This window comes from Scardinius erythrophthalmus (assembly GCF_964197995.2).
Source record: "Scardinius erythrophthalmus genome assembly, chromosome: 6".
NCBI lineage: Eukaryota > Metazoa > Chordata > Actinopteri > Cypriniformes > Leuciscidae > Scardinius > Scardinius erythrophthalmus.
Window position 1 is genome coordinate 2762678 of NC_138226.1, and position 24484 is coordinate 2787161.

The 24484-nt window shown below is 37.6% G+C and overlaps 1 protein-coding gene across 1 annotated transcript in view; it reads left to right on the plus strand.

The window, feature by feature from the left end:
• The first annotated feature begins 1019 nt into the window (after positions 1-1019).
• The window catches only part of dpp10 (dipeptidyl peptidase like 10), a 69911-nt gene continuing 46446 nt past the window's right edge, over positions 1020-24484 (plus strand). The window contains exon 1 of the mRNA XM_081367523.1: positions 1020-1636. Within this exon, the coding sequence (XP_081223649.1) occupies positions 1571-1636 (66 nt within the window). The 5' untranslated portion in view covers positions 1020-1570. The remainder of the gene's footprint in view (positions 1637-24484) is intronic.

Below are 24484 nucleotides of genomic sequence, written 5' to 3' on the forward strand. Positions count from 1 at the left end.
CTACTTTGATACTTGCTTTCAATCTATCAAATTTGTGACTAAAAGAAAACTTTACAAAAAATCCCATATACTGGATTTTCTGTCTGTCTCTCTCTTTCTTTCATGGCATTTTAGATACTCAACTGCTTTTACCTTCAGATGTCATTTATTCATGAGTGCAGACCAGTCATGTGAACATGACTGAGTGGAATGATGATTGTGCCAGTATTAGCAGAAGCTTGTTTTGATAACGGCAGATGACACATGGGTGGGATTTATAAGTGTAATGGTGAAACATTCCAATAAAAGCTCTTGGTTTCTAATGAAAAGGCTCACATGTGTGCTTTCAGCTCTATTTATGACGTGACCTTCGGTTCAGTAGGCTTAAAACGTCATTCTCCTCTTAGTATCGGGTTTTTCAGGAGCTTGGCCAAGCATCTCAATCTCTCATGATTCTACCATTCAAAAGTTTGGGGTTGGTAAGATTTTTGGTCAGAGAGTCTTAAACATAAAGATATTTTGAAGAATGTTTGTAACCATACAGTTTTGGGGCACCATTGACTTCCAGTATGGAAAAAATACTATTTTTAATTAAAAATATCTTACTTTGTGTTCAGCAGAACAAAGAATTGTAAATGGGTTTGGAACAACTTGAGGGCGAGTTTCATTTTTGGGTGAACTATCCGTTTAATAAGGTCTCAAATTGTAACAATTTTATTTATTCATGTTTTTTTCTTTTTCTGAAACCTTTTAGTTGGACGTTCGTCTAACATTTTTAAAATGTTAAGTAAGTTTATGCCATATTGTAAATATCGTAATTTCGAGATGACAACACACGTCACGCATACATATAATATAAATTCACTTGAAAACTGTTAGATTATATGTTATCAGAAACGTCATGTTAAATTATAATAAGCTGCTTTCAAGCTTTCTTCATATCTAAAAGATTTAATTTAAATCGCGCTCAATCGACTCTCGCGAGAAGTCGATATTCGTCATTTTACGATTAAAACCGGGCCGGATGTGTGTTTAAAATTATGTCAAACCGAATAAAATCAGTCCTTTAACTTGCCTCACGAAAACAGATGAGTAGAGTTAAAACACGTACAATGGCTGCTTAATTGAGTCTAATGAGCTTCAGTGTGTTTAGATGTGAATTTTTGACAGTTGGAGTTTGAACGGTCTTGGCTCATTTGAACATTCCGTCGATGTAATAACTGTGTATATAATATGGGATAATTTTCCCGAGTTTTGATCGTTTTTTTTTTTTTTTAGGAAAACCGTGAGTCGGATCAGTTAAATAGCACACTAAAGTCAGAATTCAAGTTGTCACGTGCTGATGTCATTTAAACCACAAGTAACATAACAGACTCAGAATAAGGTTAGAGATGAACTGTATGAGTTACGATGACTCAATTACTGCATGAGAGAGATAGAGAGAGATAGAAAGAGAGAGATAGAGGGGGAGGCGAGCACTGCTCTCTCAATTCATTCGCGTTCATGATGATCGAGGAGCTTCTGTCAGACAAACTCCAGATTCGATTCACGTTAATCGATCGCACCTTTGGATCTTCGTCTCTTTTCCTCGATGAATCAAACCGCCAGCGCCTCAGGTCATCAGGTCCAATGTCAATCATCCGCCAAGAGCATCACAGTAAGTGTTTTTGAGTGTTTTTTCCAATGCACCGACAGGTTGTTTGGCGTCACACAACTAATCAAACACAGATGATCAATAATAATTGAGCTGATGGGATTAGCATGTAACACCGTTTTGTTTTGTTTGACTTCTTTTTTCTTTTCTTTTTTACATACATGACGCACAAATGCAGATGAAGTCAGACAGATCAGATTTATCATAACGAATGCATGGAGTCAGTTGTAGCCTACATGATGGGATGCAGTTCTCCAATGCATTAAACAAATCAATGTTTACAATGTGAGTTTATTGTTTATTTGGTCTTCTTAAAAGTCCGTGCATGACTGACAGCAGACATACAGTCTGCGAGAGGGGTTGAATCCTCATGCACGAATGAGTTCAACCCGAATTCAGATTCTGAAAGTTTTAATAATGAACTGATCATTTTATTCTTGGATAGGCTACTATAGAATATCATGAACTTTCCCAATCCTAAACTAAGTTTTCTTCTCTAAATTGATCTGAAAAGTCTTGATGTTGTTTTTGGGCTCTACTAGAACAGGTTTTCATGCTTTAATGTTCAAAAAACACATTTCCCCCAATATTCTCCATTGTTGCGGCTCCTCTCTTCCCAGTCTGTCAGTAACGCCCAGTTTACTTCCTGTCTCTATGAAGCCCCTCCTTCTGAAAAGCACACTGTGCTCTGATTGGTCGGCTCGAGCAGTGTGTTGTGATTGGTCAAGCACTTTGAGCGTGTCAAATTAAACTAATTTAGTTGAACTTAACAATAAACGTCAATAATTAAAACTCTTTATTTAGACTTACATCATACCCTGCTATGTATGTCATCTTTTTTTTTTTTTTTTATAACATTATCTGAGAAATGTGTTTGTCAGCGCTGATGGTGTTGCCAGTCATGAGATTATTAATCGGACTGATTTAATAAAAATTTTAATGTTATTTTGTTTATTTTTGCATTATATTTCCACCCATTATCGTCAGTCCAGTCATTGCACTCAGACATGTAGGATTTTTTTCAAACCAGACATTTTTAAATAATCGTCTATGGGCTGAAATTATTTAAACAACTTCAGTTCGATCTAATTATTGATTATTGCATCGTAAAGTGCGTGCATGAATTTTTTTTTTTACATAACATACATGAATTCCATATGTTTCCCCCCAAACCTTTAATCTAATCCCCCAAAATAGTCGTGATTTAATATTTTAAGATTTGTCTAGTTCTAATGCTCTTTAATGTCGTAATATTATGACACCTTTTTTCTTTGTATCACAATACTCAACTGATTGTAAACTGAGGCTGGTGTCTGTAGAAGAAGTATCTGTGCTGAATTGTACACAAATAAGTCACAGCCATTGATACAGGCATGTAATGTTGCTGGCCTTTTACGTCTAGGAGATTGTAAGTCTGTGTGCAGGTAATTGTTGTTAGGAAGTCATAAACCGATCCTGCTTGTGTGTGCGTGTGTGTGTGTGTGTGTGTGTGTGTGTGTGTGTGTGTGTGTGTGTGTGTGTGTGTGTGTGAGTGTGAGTGTGTGTGTGTGCCGGTTCCTCTTACAGCAGTGCTGGAAATGAGAGGTCGACCAGTAACACAGCCCTCATCACTCTGTCCATCATCTCAAACGCACATTATATACATTCACACAATGCAATTAGTATGGCACTAGTGTGTGTTTGTGTGCTCATATTACTTCAGAGAGGCTATCAGATATGCTTATAACAGGAGACTCCGGTTACACACTCACACAGAGTCATAGAAAGCATTGCAGCACTTCCCAGTATTACACTGAAGCGTGTATCTGTCATGACACACACGCGCGCGTGTAATTAGCTGAGAGAGAGACAGCATCTGATAACTAAATGTCAGAGTCGAGAACATCGAACAAATAAGATAAAGAGAAGGAAAGTGGCATTAGAGGAACTGAAAGGACTAAAAGAAACGTGGTTGTTTTGTGGTGAATAGAAGATAGATGATCAGATGCATGTGTGTGTGACATTCTGAGTTCAGATGCGTGTGTGACATGTGACATTCCCAAAAATATCAAAATACCATTTTTGTGGTGACTTATATACATTATTACATTGAAGTCATTCAATTCTGCTCCGGATACTCCCAATGACAATTCGGATAATGGTTCAAGAGTATTTTTGTTGTAAATATAGTATTTTTTAGTGACCAAAAGTGATCTCTGGTGGGGATATTGTTTTTAATGACCCTACAATTTCGATTCATTAAACCATCAAAATATGTGAAAAATATCTTCGTTTTTTGAAGGAACAAAACACTTGGTAAACTTGTTTAACATATTTATTTGACAAAAAAGCTCAAAACTATGACAAAACTACAGCTACAGGTTTTATATTGGTATGCAAAAACAAATGCATAGAAAAACAAGAAGCTCACAGGAAAAATAAACTTAATATTTAATTAATATTTCGTTGGTTCTCTCTTGTTCATAATAATGTCTTTGTATGAAAGCCTTGATAAAAAATGATGTCGGCCCAATTTGTCATGTTTCATTGCGTTATCATTACTAATAAAACAAATGGCTCCAAGCACAACTACACAATATGCTTACAAAAAGTATTTTCTACTCTTGAATGAATTGAGTGTTCACTCATCCTGAAGGTGAATTTTATTCAGTGAAATAACACCTTTACTGCACAAACATTGAGTCACTTTATTTAGCAGCTGATTTGTGTCCAAGTGCATTCATTTCACACAAGATGATTTCAATTTTATAAAACTGTACCCAGTATGTATTCACATGTTTGACCTTGTCCATCACTGCCTGGCTTTGTTCCAAAGTACCTATGAATGATTCATAACCTTTACCTTTCTGGCCTTTACAGCCGCTGTGTCGAGTGTTGATTAACAATTTTGCTTTGCAAACACTGGAATGATGGTTTCCCGTTAGTTTTATGGCATGTAAAAGAAAAATTAAGGATGATTCAATTGCTTGTAGATGATGTTGGTGGGCGGCAGCTCGCTAATGCGCCGCATAACTCCACACGCACCCACGCAACACATGCAGGAACATGCAAACACACAGCGCTTGTGTATTCCAATGTAAATTCGCTCCCACTTTATATTAAGTGGCTTTAAGTACTATGTACTTACATCGAAAATACTTATTGTGTTCATGTTGTATTGTAAAACACTTTAGCTGCTATTGAGGTGTGATACAGGTAAGGTTAGGAACAGGTGTGTGTGGTTATGGGTCGGTTTAAGGATGGGTTAAGGTTTAAGGGAAGGGTCAACAGTGTAATTATTAATGTAATTACATAAATTAACTAGAATGTACATTTTCTGAAGAAAATGTGAGTGGTGTTTGCAGTGGCGAAACTCGGCACGGTTGCTAGGGTTTTACTAGGCGGTTGCTATGGTGTTCTGGGCGGTTTCCAAGGTATTCTGGATGGTTACTAGGGCATTGCTAGGCAGTTTCTATGGTGTTCTGGATGGTTGCTATGGTGTTGCTAGGCGGTTACTAAGGTATTCTGGGTGGTTGCTATGGTGTTACTAGCTGTAATTACATGCTGGTATTTTTAAAATATAAATTCAATGTAAGTACATAGTATTTAAAGCCATTTAATATAAACAAGTAATAAAAACTCGGTGAGTGTTTTAGCGCAATTTTCTCACCTCATGGGATCACAACACTAAGAGATAGTAAATCTTTTCCTGGATTTTTTTTGTGTGTTCCCGAGATTAGACCTTCCTTAACATAATGCTGAAAACCCGAAGTCTCTAGGTGGTCTGGTTGAGGGTTAGAAGTGCAAGATTGGTGCGCACAGACGCACAGAACAGAAATCATGAGTTAACAAGCGCAATTTCCGGGGGAAAATTGCGCTAAAAAAGAAAGATGTTTACCCTAGGCCGGGGGTACTCAATAGGCGGACCGCGATCCGGATCCGGACCCAGACGCAATACAATTTGGGCCGAAGCCAAAATCAACATTATAATTTAGTCATGATCCAAGCGAGTTTTCATTGGTGCGTGTTTTCCTACTAGATGTGGTTTATCTATCTTCTGTGTCCAATCCAAAGATCCAATCAGGAGCTGTAATAACTGTAATCACCATGACAACTCACTCACTCAACGCTGGCCGCAACCTCTGTGGGTCACGCAGGTTGTGTGTGTCATTCGCAACAACGTAGGCGCTAATCCATCTGCTAACGGTACGTGAAACGTCATTATGACTTAAAGCATGGACACTTTGACCACAATTACCCCCATAAATCTGAGGTAAGGGCCAGAAAAATCAAACAACTGCAATCATCATACCAAGCAACATGCAATGTAATAGTTAGATCAGCCATCCAACAAGAGCCTGCAACTGAAGCCTCATTAAGAGTAGCGTGGGTCTTAGGAAAGCACAACAAATGAGATTGTGAAGGAATGTATGAATGAAATAGCAATTGCCCTGTTTGAGGGAACTCAAAAAGATGACATAATACAAAAAATAAACCACATATCTTTGTCTGACTCCACTGCTGTAAAGCGAACTGAAGTCCTTGCTGATGATTTTCTTGACCAAATGAAGTCTGCAATAAAAAAGGCTAAATGCATTTCAGTGGCTTTGGATGAATCCACAGACAACGCACAACTTCTGGTGTTTGTCAGATTTTTTGATGAAGAGAAGGGAGAATTCTGTGAAGATGTGTTAGGCCTCACAGCCCTCCATGGACACACAAGAGGGGATGATATAAAGCACTGTTGTAGACAGAGAGATAGACCTGAAGCATGTTATTTCCATTGCTACTGATGGAGCGTATGACTGGAAGAGAGAGGGGATTAGTGGCACGCTTGAGAGCTCATCATCACCCTGACCTCATAGCATATCATTGCATAATTCATCAGATGGTTTTGTGTGCCAGTCTTGAAGAAGAGTATGCAGAGGTCATGACAACAGTAATGAGACTTGTGAACTTTCTGAGGGCATCATCTGCATCGCTTGTTGCACTCATTCCTAACAGAGGTGAATGCAGAATTTGATGATTTGCTCCACCACAACAATGTCCGGTGGCTTAGTAAAGGCAAGGTACTGGAGCGCTTTTGGACATTACGGAAAGAGTTGGAAACCGTTCTGTTGGATCAGAAGAGTGCAAAAGCAAAACAATTCGTGGAATTCATGCAGAATGAAGAAAAAATGGAAATAGTTGCATTTCTATCTAACATTACCTCCCATCTCAATGATCTGAACATGAAGCTCCAGGGCAAATATAACACAGTGTGTAACCTCACATCAGCTGTCTGTGCCTTTCAGAAGAAACTGAAGCTGTTCAAGTGTGACTTACAGCAGGACCTGCTTCACTTCCCAAAGCTTTTGAATCAAACAGCAGGAACACATCATCATTACAACAATCATGCTGAATTCCTGGACAAGCTGATTGAAAATTTTCAAACTCGCTTTGGAGATTTTCCTCTGGGAAAACAAGTCTTACTATGCATGGAAAATCCATTCCTTGTCAAAAACATCGCAGAATTTTCAACTGAAGCCCTGAAAATCTGCCCATGGGCTAGTGCTGCTTCTCTTCAATCAGAGCTAATTGAGCTTCAGGAAAACCTTGCACTGCAGGAGTCTCTCTGTGACCCTGCCACCTTCTGGACTAAGGCTCAATCCCAATTCACCCCTTGCCCCTACCCCTCCATTTTGCGCGTTCCCGTGAAGGGGTAGGGTTGTCTCGATTCTCCTTTGGTTGGAGGGTAGGGGGTAGGGGGTAGGGGTAGGGGTAGGGGTAGGGGGAAGGGCTAGATAGCCCTTGAAACGAAGATTTTTCGGGACCACACTTCAAACGAAGGGGTATGAGAAATGTACCTGCATACACCGGCTACAGAGGCAACATGGCTGCCAATAATCATTTTCTTTATGTCACATTCAATCTTGTGTTCATATTTACGGTCATGTTCTTCAAAGAAACGGTTGCAAAAAAATCGCTAAAGTTCGTTAACAATATGACGCATGTAAAAAGCAAAAGTTTGAAGCGAAGTGGACGCGCGAATGAGGCGAAATTGCGTCCCCCGCATCGCACTAAAGGCCTCATTCGCGCCGCAAGACCTCCAGACGCGCGTAAACGATATCGTCATCTCCGTTGTTTTCTGCGAACTTCAGAAGAAAAATGCAAAAAAATAGCTGTGTAACTCACGCAAGACTACAGCTGACGACGGCATCTTGGAAGTTTGTGATAAACATTGGCGCATCTCCTGTGACGTAGGCGCTAGCAACGACGTATAATGACGTGTAACGGTGTAGTAGTGGTGTCCCGTTTCTTAGGGGAATATCTTCACCCCTACGCCTTGCCACTCTGTTTCAAGGGGCAAGGGTAAGGGGTAGGCGAAGGGTTAGGGGTAGGCGAAGGGTTAGGGGTAGGCGAAGGGTTAGGGGTAGGGTTAGGGGTTTTGGGATTCAGCCTAAGATGGTCCCAGCAGCAGGTGTCCCTTTCTTGCAGAAGATGGCCCTTTACATTCTCACCATGTTTCCCTCAAAATACTGTTGTGAGTCTGCCTTCTCAACCATGAATATGGTGAAGAATAAATACAGGAGCACTCTCAGTAATGAACACTTACATCAGTGCCTCCGCCTGGCCCTCACACCTTTTATGTCCAAGTTTAAAGAACTAGTGGCACAAAAAAGGTGTACACTAATAAGGCCAGACCATATCACCTTTTGTACATAGTTTGAACGTTTTACCACCTTTTATGTTGGAGTTCTGTTTTTGGATTTTGACCATCAGTGTGTCGGACCCTGGACGTAAGGAAAACTTGGTGAGTGGACCTTTTGGGTTTCTAATTGAGTACCCCTGCCCTAGGCTATCAACAGTAAACCAGGACCACAGCCTAGTATTTTGTATGTTTATTGTTTAACATACTGTTTATTAAATCCAAATTACTTTAATGTCTCCATCAGCTTTGTGTAATTTTAAAGAGGACATATTATAGCCTTTTTTAAAGTCTTGGTGTTGTTTTTGGGCTCTACTAGAACAGGTTTTCCTGCTTGAATGTTGATTATTTTCCTCATATTCTCCATTGTTGCAGCTCCTCTCTTCCCAGTCTTTCAGTAACGCTCTGGTGTGTGTTTCCCGTACAATGCCCTAACTAGGCCTGTCGCGATAATTAAATAACCGTCTGATCGCGATTATTTGATCTAACCGCGATTGTTTCAGACAACCGCGATTATTGCGCTCTTTTATATGCCTACGGCACAAGGGGGAGTCATGGACCAAAATAAATAGACAAGCACTAATTACGTTTTCCAGCAACATATTCAAAGTCATCTGAAGCCATTTCATAGCTTAATGTGAGGGACAGTAGTATATTTACATTGTTAAATTAAAGTTCACAAACTCGTCTGCAGCTGTCAATCATTCCGTTCAGCATTCAAACAGCGCGCGTCGTCCGGTTACGACAGGATACAAGGTAAAACTTTCTCCAATGTGACATTGACGTTATAATGCTTCATCTGTAGATAAAGGGCTTTGGATTTGCATAAAATGACTTTATTTTGGAGTTTTTTTGCTGTTTCTAAATGACTCGCTTGAATGAAACAAGTTAATAGTGAGCATTAAACCCTAAACTAAATAGTTACTTATTATTTATTTTTTTATCATACCCTCATTGGGGCTGAGCCACCGACACAGACTGATTCATGTTCCATACTGGTCACACAAATTTCAGTTCAGTTAGAATCAGATGCATATTTGTTGATTTGTGTTTTGAAAAAGTTTTTGATTCATTGTGTTGACTCCTAACCAATATTCTACATTAAAAATTTAGTCTTTTTATATGGGCTAGTAAAATTCATTTCGGGCTACCAAAATCTGGAGAGTGCCTGCCCGAAGGGCTACCAGCGATTTAGAAATTTTGCGAGCCCTGCAATGTACGCTCTGGCGGTCCCATTGCGTATTGCGTATTACGTAGTGCGTATAGTCTTTATCACAAACTAAAACTGTTAAGTTAAAAGTATCACTGATGTAAATGGTTACAGCTTGAAGTGGCGGTGAGGTATTAAAAAATATTGAGAAGGTCTTGAAAAAGTCTTGAAAAGGTATTAAAATTAACTTCAAGATTCCTGCATATACCCTGATAAAGAAAACGCATTTTTTGTTTGCTATTAGGGATCAAACGAGGGTTAAATTCAACAAGAAAAAGAGGAAAACAATAGAGATTTAGGCGACTTTTGCTTTTGTGGGTGTACATTTTTGCATATAAAATTAAGAAATTAACAACATATTCAAGAGATGACGATTTGGTGGTTTCGTAATAAAAATAATATCTTTAAGGATAAAACTGTGGGTTAAAAATGTAAGAACTTCAATCAACTCATAATTTATTGGTTATACTACAATCAAAGGTGTTTCTTCAACAAGACCACAGTAAGTAAGTTTCATCTATAGATATTTACAGATAGATGAGGTAAACCTGTCGCTCATATCTTTAAGCTGTCGCGTTTGTGATAACGTCGTACGTCAGATGATAACGTCAACATGGCGGATGATGTACGGATTGCATTCATACTTCATACGAGATCAGGCTATATAGCTCCTAACTCTTTTAGTATTTATTGAAATTAAGTACCTACTGAGTATGTGGTTTCGGACGCAGCCACTACTAACTAACTCAGCCAGGTCCTTATTCTGCGTATGAATTATTTAAATGAGGAATATTGTGAAGAAAACTCAGAACTTCAATGGGGGTGTTTCATGGAGTTCAGAAAGACACTGATATTCAGAGCTTTTTCATGCTTAAACAGCAACATCACACACTAAATGATCATGAAGAAAGCATAATAGGAGCCCTTTAACACTCTGTTCGACCCTTTGTACTGTTTATTATCTCCTCAACTTCATCTTTCGCCTGTTTCTTAGCAGCAGAGTTAAGTGGCTTTCTTCCCACACATTTTCCCACAGTTGTAATGGAACTAATGGCTCTTCATATTTGAAGTTACACACAGATTCTCTGTAATTGGTCGCCATAAAGTGGCACATTGCAGCACTTGTCCCTGATTTAGAAGGTCTCGATCTGCACTAGTGATGCTGTGCGTTTGGTTCTTATAGATGTTAAAGCCTTGTGCTGATTCAGAGTGTGAGAGAATCTCTTTTATTCATCAGTTTATCGTCTGAGGCACCAGAAGAAGTAATTCGGTATTTGACTGCACTGACTATCACAGGAGAATTGAGCTGAATAATTGCACTATTGTCTTTTAGACTATTTGAATTGGTCTCATATTTAAAGTTGCTGCTTTTAAACATTCTTGTATAAAGCGCTATAGAGATAAAGGTGATTTGACTGACTTTAATCTACCAGAAATCTTGTAATTTATTGTATTGTTGGATGTTGACAGTGTTGAGTGTAATGCATTAATAATTACTGTAATTTAATTACTTTTCCCTTGAAAAAGTAAAGGATTACTCTTAATTGTTCTGTAATTTAATTACATTTGCTTCTGATGTAATTTAATTACACACTGTACAATTCTTTACACAAGTGGATTTAACATCAAAATCTAACATCTAATGTAAATATTTTTAATGTTACCTTCTCCCTTTAAATACTTTGCTCAGTTCAAGAATAATTTATACAATTTATATTACTTATTTGAAAGCATTAAAGCAGTTTCATGACTATCCTTGTAATGTTCAACTAGTCGAGGTTGATATTGGATTTAGTAGTAATTAGTTATAAGTAATGCAATACTTTTTAGAGAGAGAGAGAGAGAGTAATTGGTATAGTAATAGTATACTGTCCACAGGGAATATATGTTTTTAATGACCCTACAAGTTCGACTGAGGAAAATATAAAAAAAAAATATATATAAAATATGATGGAAGAACAAAACATTAAACTTGTTTAAGGTATTTATCTGACAAAATTATTTGGCAAAAAAAGTCAATCTATGGCCACAGGTTTTAAAAATATTAAAAATAAAATTTAAATAAATAATAGAAAACAAAAAGCTCAGAGGAAAAAGTAAACATAATCAATTATTTATATTCCATTGGTTCTCTCTTATTTTTGCATGCGTTCTTAATTTCTTTGCATGACAGCCTAGATAAAAATGTCACAATTTGTCATGTTTCATTGTGTTATCACAAATAAAACAATCGACACAACTATGCAATATGCCTACAAAAGTGTGAAGATGTCAGTTTTCCTATATATAGGCCGGACATCACTTTTGCCCACAGCTGCACACAATACTTATATAAAATTTATGCTATTAAGCTCATAATTGTAGTAACCATAATGGTGGTAAAATATGTGGCATTTGCTGATTTCACTTATGGCCACTGTAGATGCACTGCCTGCCTGAACTGCTCATTCCTGACCACTAGAGAGCAGTGCGACATGGCATGAACTTCACTCAAACTATACCTACAAATAAAGAGTCGTTTATTTTCAGATGTGGAGAAGTTATGGATCATTCCTGCTCTTCAGAATGTATAATATACTGCATAAAATATTAAACAGTGAAGTTTTAAAGATGTGAAACGTATTGGTTTTATCACAATATCACAGTGTAGTGATATCTTTATTCTGACTGTCCTTAAAAATAAAATGACCACACCTTATATTAAAAATAAAGGTTTACTTTTTATTGTCATTGATGGTTCCATGGAACCACAAAAGGTCGTTTATAGTGGAAAAAAAGGTTCTTTAGATCATTAAAATGTTCTTCAAACTAAGAAAAAAATGGTTCTTTTATGAACTGATCACTGAAAGGGTCTTTGGGAAACCAAAAATGGTTCTTCTGGCATCGCTGTGAAAAACCTTTATTTTTAAGAGTACACAGCAAATAAATTATTTTCTTACTCAGTATTTTTGTCTTGTTTTCTATGGGATTAATATCCTGCCATGATTCAAAACTGAAAATAAAGTTCTGAAAGGTTGAAACTAATGTTCGAAAACTCAAAATCTTACAAAAAACAGTTTTGCAAGACGGAAAAATAAGATTTGCAAGCTTGCAAAATGTAAAAAAATAAAATATCTCTGCAAACATTGTTGTTTTTGAGATTTCCTTCTTCAGAAGTGCAACACTCTTTTTTACGGTGTTGTGCAATCATTTTTTCAGACTTTGGAATTTGTCACTGTTCTCCCACTGTATAGTTTGTTTTCCAGATTTGAAACCTTGTAAATGGTGATCTGAAAACTGGTGTGCGAATAGGTGAAACAAAGTTTTGAAACTCTGAAAACTGAGATTCGAAAGGGCGAAACTTATTACATTTGCACTCCTATTGCATAATATTTTTTCAGAGCTGAGTTTACAACACCCACTTTGCGGAGATACGCCCACACAGTTGCGAGCTTGCGACTCACGGGATTTGTGGCAGCGTTGTCACGCAGCTCTGCTCTGAAACTCTGAAACTCAGACTGAGCGAAAATGAAGCTTCGCAACTTCAAAAAAAGCCTGGAGGGAGGGCCGTCTGCTCTTGGCCAATGCTTTACTGTCTGCTGACGTACAGTCCAGTCACAAGTCGTATTTACTGGAAAGGTGGGATTGACCGACTGCTCCGCCAATGACGAAAGCCAAAGTATTCATAAACTGATTGCACACTGGCACGTCAAAAGCGTGCGTTTCAGCCAACGCGCGATTTGCCAAAAGCGCGCGTTCTTAATGTGCGTGGCCACGGAAACGTGTGATCTGCTATTTAAAACGATCTGCTATTTTATGATTAATAAAAATGTTTTTAACCACTATTTTTAAGACTGCCCCTCCCTGACACCCGTGGGACACTTGCCATTCTACATTTCTAACAATAATATCTTAGAACTACATATAATTTAAAAGCTTTCAGACTCTATTATTCATATTTGAAGACTAATATTTTTTTACATTTTTGCAAGCTTGCAAATCTTATTTTTCGATCTTGCAAAACTGTTTTTTTGTAAGATTTTAAGTTTTCGAACACTTAGTTTCAACCTTTCAGAACTTTATTTTCAGTTTTGAATCACGGCAGGATATTAATCCCATAGTTTTCTAGAACAAATATCTGAACATTCTTAAATCAAGATACACTGAAGATGAATCTCTTGAATGATTCATGACAAATACATTTGTTTACAGTCACTTGTCGCCACCTACTGGTGTAACGATGTAATGATACAATCTTTAATTTGATGCATTACTCTATTTTGATCATTACTAGACATTAGTGTTTATATCATATGACAGATTTTACCACTATTATGGACGCTACGATTATGAGCTTAATCGCATCAATTTGATAGAAGTATTGTGTGCAATAGTGGCCAAAAGTTATGTCGGAAAAACTAACATCTTCACACTGTATTTAAATATTATTTAAAAAATCTGTTAAAGATTTTGTGGTCATATTGCGTAGTTGTGCTTTGAGTCGATTGCTTTATTTGTGATAATAACGCAATAAAACATGCTAAATTGTGCCAACATAATTTATGTCCAGGCTGCCAAAATATTAATAACTGATTATGTTGTAGTCAATGTATGCTTTTTCCTCTGTGCTTCTTGTTTTTCTGTGAATTTTTTATTTATTTTTATTTATTTTTCTGCATAGTAAAATAAAACCTGTAGCTGTAGTTTGCCTTTTTTGCCAAATAATTTGGTCAGATAAATGCCTTAAAGGGGTGGTTGATTATGATTTGACTTTTCTAACTTTAGTTAGTGTGTAATGTTGCTGTTTGAGCATAAACAACATCTGCAAAGTTACAACTCAAAGTTCAGAGCAAAGGGAGATATTTGCTTTTAAAGAAATCACTTTTTAAGGACTACAACAAACGGCTGGTAGAGACTACACCACATTCCTCCCGGGTTAGTGACATCACCAACCCTAGAATTTACATAAACCCCGCCCCCTGAACACGATTTATAGATTATCAAGACAGAATATGCTAATCAATGACTAGAAGATAACTACACATAAGCTTCATAAATTCATCAACTAACCATTCAGAAATGTCCTGTTGCTTCTACATGTTTCCACTTCTTCTCGAGTCTCTCCATCATTGTCTGACTCCTTGTACATAAAAGGCTAAAAGTTTTACTGTGCGTTCACACCGAACGCGAACAGCGCGTCAAATTCGCGCCTGCCGCATCTAGTTATACAGGACAGGTAAATGAACGCACCATTAGAGATTTTCAGTGCATGTGTGTGTGCAAGCGGCAACATTCTGATCTGAAAAATGAAGCCTACCCGGAAGTGCGAAAAACTGCAATACATCGCAAATCCGCTAGGGGCAGGTCCCAAAAGGGAGCAAATGTCCATAGCCCCCATGTTAAAATGTCCGTTTTCACAGCATAATTGCATTTTCGATAGGTTCCGAGTGCCTGACAACTGTGAGGGGGGTGAATTTTTTTCTAACTCGTTAGTTTAGATCGTATTTAGTTATAAAATATATGACAATAAGGGCGTGGTTAACTTTGATTGACAGCTTGATTGACAGCTGACAAGGCAGCGCCACGGAGAATGACAACATAAGAAGCGCCATTTTTTAATACAGTTGACATAATACTACTGTTTCTGTATCATGAAATGTAGTTTTAAGAGTTTTTCAGGCGAGAATGTAGTTGTTTAAAGCTCAAATCTGTGGTTTATTTAAAGATTTATGAAAATTTTATCCAGTTGATCCAGCGATGACCGGGTGCTCGGCGCGATGTACCCCGCCTGGAAGAGTCTTACGGCGCTGATCCACTTCTCCGACACGACTGTCGCGTGGTGTCGCGACGCCTCCCCACATTGGTACGTTGAGGGCGTTTACCGCTATGGGCGTGGTTCTGACCGAGCGGTAAATGTAGCGTATTAGAACAGAGGACCAGCGAGAGACTTCCCTCCGTCTCCATATGCTGTTCTTCTATTGGATAGACGCGCCGCGTTTAACGGAATTCATTTGCATAAAGATGGGCATCGGCCAGCTTTTTGACGCGCAGCACTATATCAAATGAAGCGCCGCCTTCCCGGAATGCTTTGCGGGTGCGACAAAGTCGCTTGACGTCACCCATAGGAATATAGTGGAGCGCGGCGCGACAGAAGTGTCGCATGGACAAGTGGATCAGCGCCGTCACATCGGCTTGACGTTCTGAGGTTTGCCGCCAATGCCGCGGACTCTGGCGTCTCTGTAGTGGTTAAACATGAGATATAATTCATCTTGTGTATATCTAATGGGCGATTTTTGGTCTCGTGAATCTATATTTTTTTCCCTGGGCAATCGTTTTGGCTGAGGGGAAGTTTCATAACTTTATAAGCTATTTAACTTTACCGATGTATGGTTAAACTCGCGCTGACTTTGTATGTTTGACTGAATTGTTTGCTTTATTTGTATAGCTTCTTATACCTTTTACTTATACTTTTATAATGGCTAACATTGATAAAACTGAAATTTAACAAAAAGAGACTGGGTTGAGTAAAGTAATTAATCAGAACACCTACAAAAAGTTTCTCCTGCTCCAAGATCATGGACAGCTCCTACTCACGCTCTCCGTCTCTGCGAGTTTCGGAAGGTAATGATTCAGATTGATCTTGGCACAGCCACTAGAAGACAGACGGTTTGCTCACGTCACATCTACGTCGTCGAGCTCAGTTTGAGTCTGCGCAGTACGCTGGACCCCCAGGAAGTAAGAGTTTCTAATTGGCTTCACTTTGTCTCCGTTGAATCCAATGGGGTCGCTGTGTCCATGGCTGCGTCCGAAATCGAATACTTCCCTACTATATAGTATGCGAAAAACAGTACGCGAGCAGAGTAGTATGTCCGAAATCATAGAATTCGAAAAACAGTAGGCGAGAAGTACCCGGATGACCTACTACATCCGGCGAGATTCTGAAGTGCGCATACGATGGACACTTTACTATCCCATGATGCCACGGGAGAGGAGTTGTCGTCGTTATATTTGAAAATGGCGGAAAACGGAGACGCAGCTGTTTTCAAGTGTAAGTACTTTACAACACACTTTTTGTTTATTTGTGGTTAAATTGTATTCGTTTAACATCATACAAGTAAACGATTGACTTGTTAAAAGTTTAAATAATGTAAATTGAGGGTACAAGTTTGTGAATTGGCTGCAAAATGACAATTTTATCATTATTATTATTGCCGAACAGAACGAGCTAATGTCTGTCAATTAACACTGTTTTATTTAAACAACGACGTTGTTTCTCAGATAAATGAGAGGGTTACAAAACTTTTCTTTTTTAATTTTACAACGGTTTTATTTCTTCTTTACCAGTGTTGATATGTAATATGTGTTGGCTACAAAGCAAGCTACTGTAATCAAGTGTACCTCAACTTGTCCAACATTAATATTAATTTAATAATATAGATTGAGCATGGTTCATCACTAATGTTAAATTCTGTGTTGATTTTGCAGGGGCTGATGACCACACCTGTGTTCTTTATAGAGTGGCTAATGAAAGGGAGGAAAGAAAAGAAAGAGCGACGAGAGAGAGAGGAAAGATTCCTTCAGCTTTTAGAAATTGCTAAAAAAAAAATTATAATAAAGAAAACAAATGTTACACACTCTCTTTCCATTTATTTGTTAGTAAGTTCATTTTGTAATGCTGTTTTAGCAAGTTTTATTACAAAACACTTAATTCCCAGGGATTTACAGTACCGGTAGTTAGATGGTCAGTTGTAAAGTATTTAATATGTGGCATGGAGTAATTAATATTTTTAAAGGGTGTTGTGTGTGCACTTATTTTGTGACAGATTCCAGATGTTTTTTTCTTCTTTTTTTTTTTGAAAAGCAAATTGCAGGTATATCTGAAAAATAGTGCCACACTGAAGAGAAATATCCACACACCCCAGACACCTTTAAAATGTATTTGCTTTATTTTTGTATATTATTTAACTTTTAAATGGATACAGAATACAAAAGTTTAAAACAAAATCACAAAACGTTGGCACAAAGTAGTATAATATAGCTTAAAGCACCACCAAAAGCAAAAGTTTTAAAACTTTTTTTTATTAAAGTGTCATCTTGAGGGAAGAAAATCAACGTCAGCAGCTTCAGTAAGGTAACCTTCACAGGTTTCTAAAGATCTAAAGGGACTTTTCTTACTAACAATCTCATTTGTTGGGCATCACTTTCAAATAATTTAAAATCTGTTTCTTTAAAAGCATGTGTACAAGATGAGAACTTTACACCCTGGGCAATTTTTGGATTTCCACATTAATTTTTCCTACCTAAATTTAAAGTAAATAATTTGTAAAAAAATAAGCTCAAATATGTGATGTGTAGCTAGAGCACCAGCACCTCGATGGCCTTTTTTTCCACCCATGGTCGCAATCAGTGACTGGATGGACTACCGTGAGGGGTGGAGGTCAGCTCCATCTTTAAAATATAGATGAAGAATTGGCGTTGTAGGGCTCACAATCTGTAAACGTGTTCATAGTTTATTTTAGAATACGATTTGAATCGACAAGACACTTGTTTTCGGTGTTGGATTATTTATATGTATTATATCTGTATATGCTCCATTTCTTATATGTGTGTGTGTGTATATATATATTATACACACACACACATACATATATATGAATACTTAATGTAAAAGCCTCTAAGTGCCATCTGGAATTTTCTTTTAGTTTGATTATTTTTATCAAGCTTGTATGTTTATGTTCAGTTATTTCACTTTAATGGCAATGAAAAGGACCTATTAATTGTCATTAAAGTGAAATTACTGAACCTAAATAATACAAGTTTGATAAAAATGCTCATTTTAGAAGAATTCTTTTCTTTTACGTCTTAAGTCTTCATATATACACATGTATGTATGTATGAATGAATGTGTGTGTGTATTGTATCTGACCTCGAGTGTGTTACCCTATTGTTCACTGTGTGTGTGTGTATATATATATATATATGCACACACACACACACACACACACACACACACACTGTGATATTGCCATCTATGAATGAATCGACAGAGATAAACACACGCATATTATTGATTCATTCATGTTTATTCATTGATGGCAATATCACAAGCAAATAAATTACTTTTTCCTTACCAAAAATCAACCTCTCTCATTGTTCACAGGTTTGTGTGTGTGCGAGCAACTGACCGCGACGACTCTGAATTGTGAGCACGAACGACGTAAAAACGCAGACGAAAGCGGAAAGAACAACTAAAAACATTGCTCTGGTGCAGTCAGTGGAACGGGCTCTTTAAATTTTCGCGCTGATGTGACCGCGCATGTTACGTGACAATACCAACATGGCGCATGTAGTACGTCCGGACTCCATTCATACTACCCGTATTCATACTATATAGAACGTACTTTTTTAACGGTCGCGAAGTACGTTCTAATTTAAATGTAGTACCTACTCACAAAGTATGCGATTTCGGACGCAGCCCATTTCTTTTACTGTCTATGCTTCAAACCCGTTCTTCAGAAAGTCTATGGGTGACGTCACAGACGCTTTGTCCATATTTTTTACAGTCTATGTGTGTGTGAGGTAAAAGGACACAAGCTGTTGAAGCTCCGCCCCCTATGCCAGGAGCAGCAGCTCATTTACATTTAAAGGGACAGACACAAAACGTTTTTGATCACCCTCAAAAATTGACAATTTTAACATGCTATAAAAAAATATCTGTGGGGTATTTTGAGCTGAAACTTCACACACACTCAGAGACATCAGAGACTTATTTTACATCTTGTGAAAAGGGCATTATACCAGCCCTTTAATTAAATTTAGTGTTTTGTTCTTCCTTCATATTTAAAATATTTTAAAAAATCTAATATTTTCCTCATATTTTGATGTCTAATCGAGCAAATATCCCTCCTGGACATCACTTTTGGCCCCTACTGTATCTGGTTTATATAAAACAAACTATTTTCAAACAAAGAGAATTTGGTGTGTTATTCAAACACGCTGTGTTTCTCTCAGCTTTGAGCGTGGCGAGAACGAGACCGAGTGATCATTCATCAATGGCATCTCATTCAAAACCAAAGTGCTGTTTCATCCCACTTTTGTTCTTCCTCACATGAATCAGAACAGCTGTAGTCGCACCCTAATTAAATGTAGTTGCAGCCTAATTAAATTTAGTCACAACCACAGGAAAAATGCTCTGATATTGTTGATCAGATTATGTGTCAATTTTAAAGCTGTAATCCTCAATTAACAGAGTGTCAGTAAAGGTCGCCGGGGTCAGAGGGCAGAAGACTTGGAGGACTTTATTAATAGTGCTGAATCCAGCACGTACTTGTGTAATTATCACTCTGACCTGGAATAATTAGCATACACTCCCGTGAGAAAGAGAGCGCTGTCTCAGCTTAATGAGTGTAAAGCCACCGTCACACACACACACACACACACCAGATGAAACCAGGACACACAGCTGAGCTCCATCCAGCTTCTTTTTTTTTTTTTTTTTTTTTTTTTTTTGACAGATCCAGTGAGCTTTAGTTCAGCTCTGGTTCTGGTTAGTCGAGTAGTTGGTCAGGCGAGTCATCAACTAGCCCAATCAGTTTTAAAAACGTGTAATTTCCTCACTGTCAGCAGATTCATCTTTAATTTATCTTGACTTGAAAGACGAGGAGCTGGAAAACACAGACAGGCGTAGACAAAGGGAGACAGACAGTAGGTGTGATACTTTAATACAGCCTAGATTTAGTCTCACTTTATATTAGGTTTTGCAAAATTCGATGGAAAGTTGGAAACAACAAGGAGTAATAAAAGACATTTTGATATGATTTTAGTCAAAATGGCTGAAAAATTATAAATACAATAACTAGTAATAAGATTTAATGGTTTCTCAATTTTTACCAATAGGTGGCGCTGTGATCAAATTGATGTGGTGTGGACAGAGTGAGGCGACAATGTCACGTGCAAAGTTTGGTGTCAATATGACAAAGCATTGCAGAGATAAAGTCTCAGAGTCATTTTGGCATCATGCCATCAAGTACGTTGATGTGGTTTATGAAAACGGTTTCGTCTGTCGACACGAAATTCCATAACTTTTTTTCCGGCATGGTTTCATTACAATAAGTTAATTTAATCAAAAGCTATTTGCATTTTTGGAAATTTCATTATACCTTTTGACCACAAGGTGACGCCGAACATGGGGCTGAAGACACATACCAAGCTTTGTAACGATACGCCAATGCGTTTGTAAAATATAGCATTTTACGACGAAATTCAAAATGGCAGATATGGGAAAATTTGGTGGTGTTCGACTGAGTCTAAAGAGGCCAGTTTTGTGATTTTTGGCAAAATCGTTAAGAAGTTAGAAAAGAAATACTCTAAAGCGTTGCTGAGATATAGCATCACATCCATTTTGGTGTGCTCTTTCTTCAAATTCGTTCCGCGATATTCGAGAATGATTTGACAAATCAACTATAGCCTAACTATTTGTCGGCATGGTCTGAAGATGAACTGGTTCAGTTTTTGTGAAAACTGGAACAACAGCGTACAAGGAGTTCGAAAGAAAGAAAAAAAGTAGTTTCTTTGGAAGATTGTAAATGGTAGAAAAAATTTAATATTTGACCCTGGATCACGTCACCAGTCTCGAGTCGCACGGGTATATCTGTGGCAATAGCCAACAATACATTGTATGGGTCAAAATGATTGATTTTTCTTTTATGCCAAAAATCATTAGGATATTAAGTAAAGATCATGTTCCATGAAGATATTTTGTCAATTTCCTACCGTAAATATATAAAACATTTATTTTTGTGAGTGAATGCAGCACAATCGCCAACATAAATGCACAACTTTAAAGGAGATTTTCTCAATGTTTCGATTTTTTTGCGAATTTTTGATAGTTGTATCTCGACCAAATATTGTCCTATCCTAACAAACCTTACATCAATGGAAAGCTTATTTATTCAGCTTTCAGGTGATGTATAAATCTCAATTTCAGGAAATTGACCCATGTGACAATCCAGGGTCACAGTGGTCTTTGGTCAATCAATCAGAAGAAAAATAATTTTGTTTTCTGCCCTTATGGTTCAAATGAAATTATCATTTATGTGAGTGCTACTTTGGACAGTTGGTGGCGCTAGAGGGATTGAGTTAGAGACTCCAAAATTGCTATGTTGACAGTTCAGACTGTCCTCTATCTGTGTGCCAAATTTCATCACTTTCTAGCAAGCGGTTCTATGGGCTGCCATAGACTAATAATAGGAATGCCTACGGATGCAATAGGTGCCTATTCCGTTCTTGGCCCATAATTAACGGGAATATAGGAACAAACTGGAAATTTGCAAAATTGCAGGTTCGCCTATAGGAGGAACTAAATGTAGTTGGAAAAAAATACCTTGCAGAGTAATCTTTGTTAAAACAACCAGATTTAATGCAAATTCATTTGAATGTCTACACTGCACATTACTCAATCTCATGCACACAGCAAACAGAAACAAATCTTAAGAAGCTTGAGAGAAAATGCGTGCATTTCACATTTTTAATGGGTGGGAATAATAGGGAATATGCTTGTTTTATTCAACATTCATGCTTTTTCGTTGTTCAATGAAAGAATCGAATTAAGTTCTACTCACAAATAAGTCAAAAATTTAATTTTTCAAAATTAGTTTTAGTTTGCATGCATGTCTATATATTTTTTTTATATATATGATACAGTTTGTATAAATTACCACTAATTTCCAATTTATCCCTGTAAATTCTCGTTAAGTTTCCAATTTGTAATATTTCTAAAGTTCCCATCTTAACTTCCAATGGAAAGTTTCCGGATAATTTTCCGCCCCTCTGCAACTCTACATTGAATTGACATTTGTGATTGTCTCATTTGTAAGAATTGATATTATTTGGGCTAAAACTGTTGATTATTGGCGTTGTTAAAAGGAAAAGGTCAGTCTTTTGGACAAAGACTAAAGGCGAGGGGGTTTAAGTGGGAACGCAATTGCAACGTGGGTAAAACATGCCACAACAAACACCAAGATTCAGTCCATAACTGCAGTTTGATCACTGTAAATAATGAGTAAAACACTTCAGATTGGATTTGAAATTGTCAGTCAAATGTGTTGCAGATATGTCCACAAACACATCATAAAGCGATTATGTAAAACAGTGAGTTTGAGGGTGATGGGAGGAATTTAAGACCGATCAAAGTCAAGTCAAGTCAACCTTTATTTTTATAGCACATTTAAAAAACAACAGAAGTTGACCCAAAGTGCTTTACAGATCAAGCCAGAATAAATAAACACATTTAAATACAACATCAGCTTCTAAACCCATTTCATGATCTATTCAAAAGCCAAATAAAACAGATATGTTTTTAAAGAAGACCTAGAAATGGCTAGCGATGAAGATGGCCTCACATGGAAAGGAAGACTATTCCATAATTTCGGACCCTTCCCCGAAAGGTCACCCTTAGATTTATAACGGCAACGAGGAACCGTCAATAGGTCAGAAGACCTGAGTGCTCTAGTTGGAGAGTAAGGGTGTAAAATGTCACTAATATATGTGACCATGGAGCACAAACCAGTCACATGGGTCAATTTTTTGAAATTGAGATTTATATATCATCTGAAAGCTGAATAAATAAGCTTTCCATTGATGTATGGTTTGTTAGGATAGGACAATATTTGATACAACTATTAAAAAATCTGGAATCTGAGGGTGCAAAAAAATCGAAACATTGAGAAAATCTCCTTTAAAGTTGTTCATGTTCATGATTGTGCTGCATTCACTCACAAAAATACATGTTTTATATATTTACGGTAGGAAATTTTCAAAATATCTTAATGGAACATGATCTTAATATCCTAATGATTTTTGGCATAAAAGAAAAATCGATCATTCTGACCCATACAATGTATATTGTTGGCTATTGCCACAGATATACCCGTGCGACTCGAGACTGGTTTTTTGGTCCAGGGTCACTAATATATTTGTGTGCGAGACCAAAGAGTGCCTTGTAAACAAAAGTCAACATTTTAAAACCCAGCCTGAGTTTCTCCAGCAGCCAGTGAAGAGATACCAAAACTAGGGAAATATGATCCCGTTTTTCTTAATCCTGTTAACAGCCTGGCTGGAGCTGTAGACGGGATAATGCAGTTTAGGGCAGAACACTATACAATGATTTTCAATAGTCTAAATAATAAATGAGTGAATCACAATTTCCAAGTCGGTATGGGAAAGGAGAAGTTTTATTTTAGCAATTTATCTTAGATGGTAAAAACTACTCTCTTGGACAAGTGTATCGTATGGACTGAATGTACAATATGTCCATATTATCCACACACACACACACGAGCCGGTGAAATCAGGTCAGAAAGAGATTCTCTCTCTCTCATTCTTGAACACCTCGCACAAGGTTGTCATCACCTTGACTAAATCTGGAGCTCATGAATACAGAGGCGATAGATCACAGAGCTTTGTATTCTCAGGATGTTTGGAGAATCTGAAAAACCTTTGAAATGACACATAAATACTGCAACCTTAAGTTTACCTGACAGATAACATGAAGTCCAGTGCTGGTGAGCTGTGCGTGAGACACTGTGTAATGTTTCCTATGTGTGTAATGTTGCTGTTTGATCATGAAAAAGCTCCAGTTCTTCTCTATATCAGTGTCAGTGTATCTGAACTCCTGAAACGCCTCCATTGTAGTCTTGAGTTTCTTCCGGGAACGAACACGTCACAATATTCCTCATTTAAATAATTAATATGCAGAATAAAGGGGCGGGGCCTGGTTGAGTTAGTTATGGCGGTTATGGTAAGGGGCGGGACATTTCCCAAACACGCTCGAAGCGCTCGACCAATCACAACACACTGCTCCAGCCAACCAATCAGAGCACAGTGTGCTTTTCAGAGGGAGGGGCTTCATAGAGACAGGAAGTAAACTGAGTGTTACAGACAGACTGGGAAGAGAGGAGCTGCAACAATGGAGAATATGAGGAAAATAGTCAACATT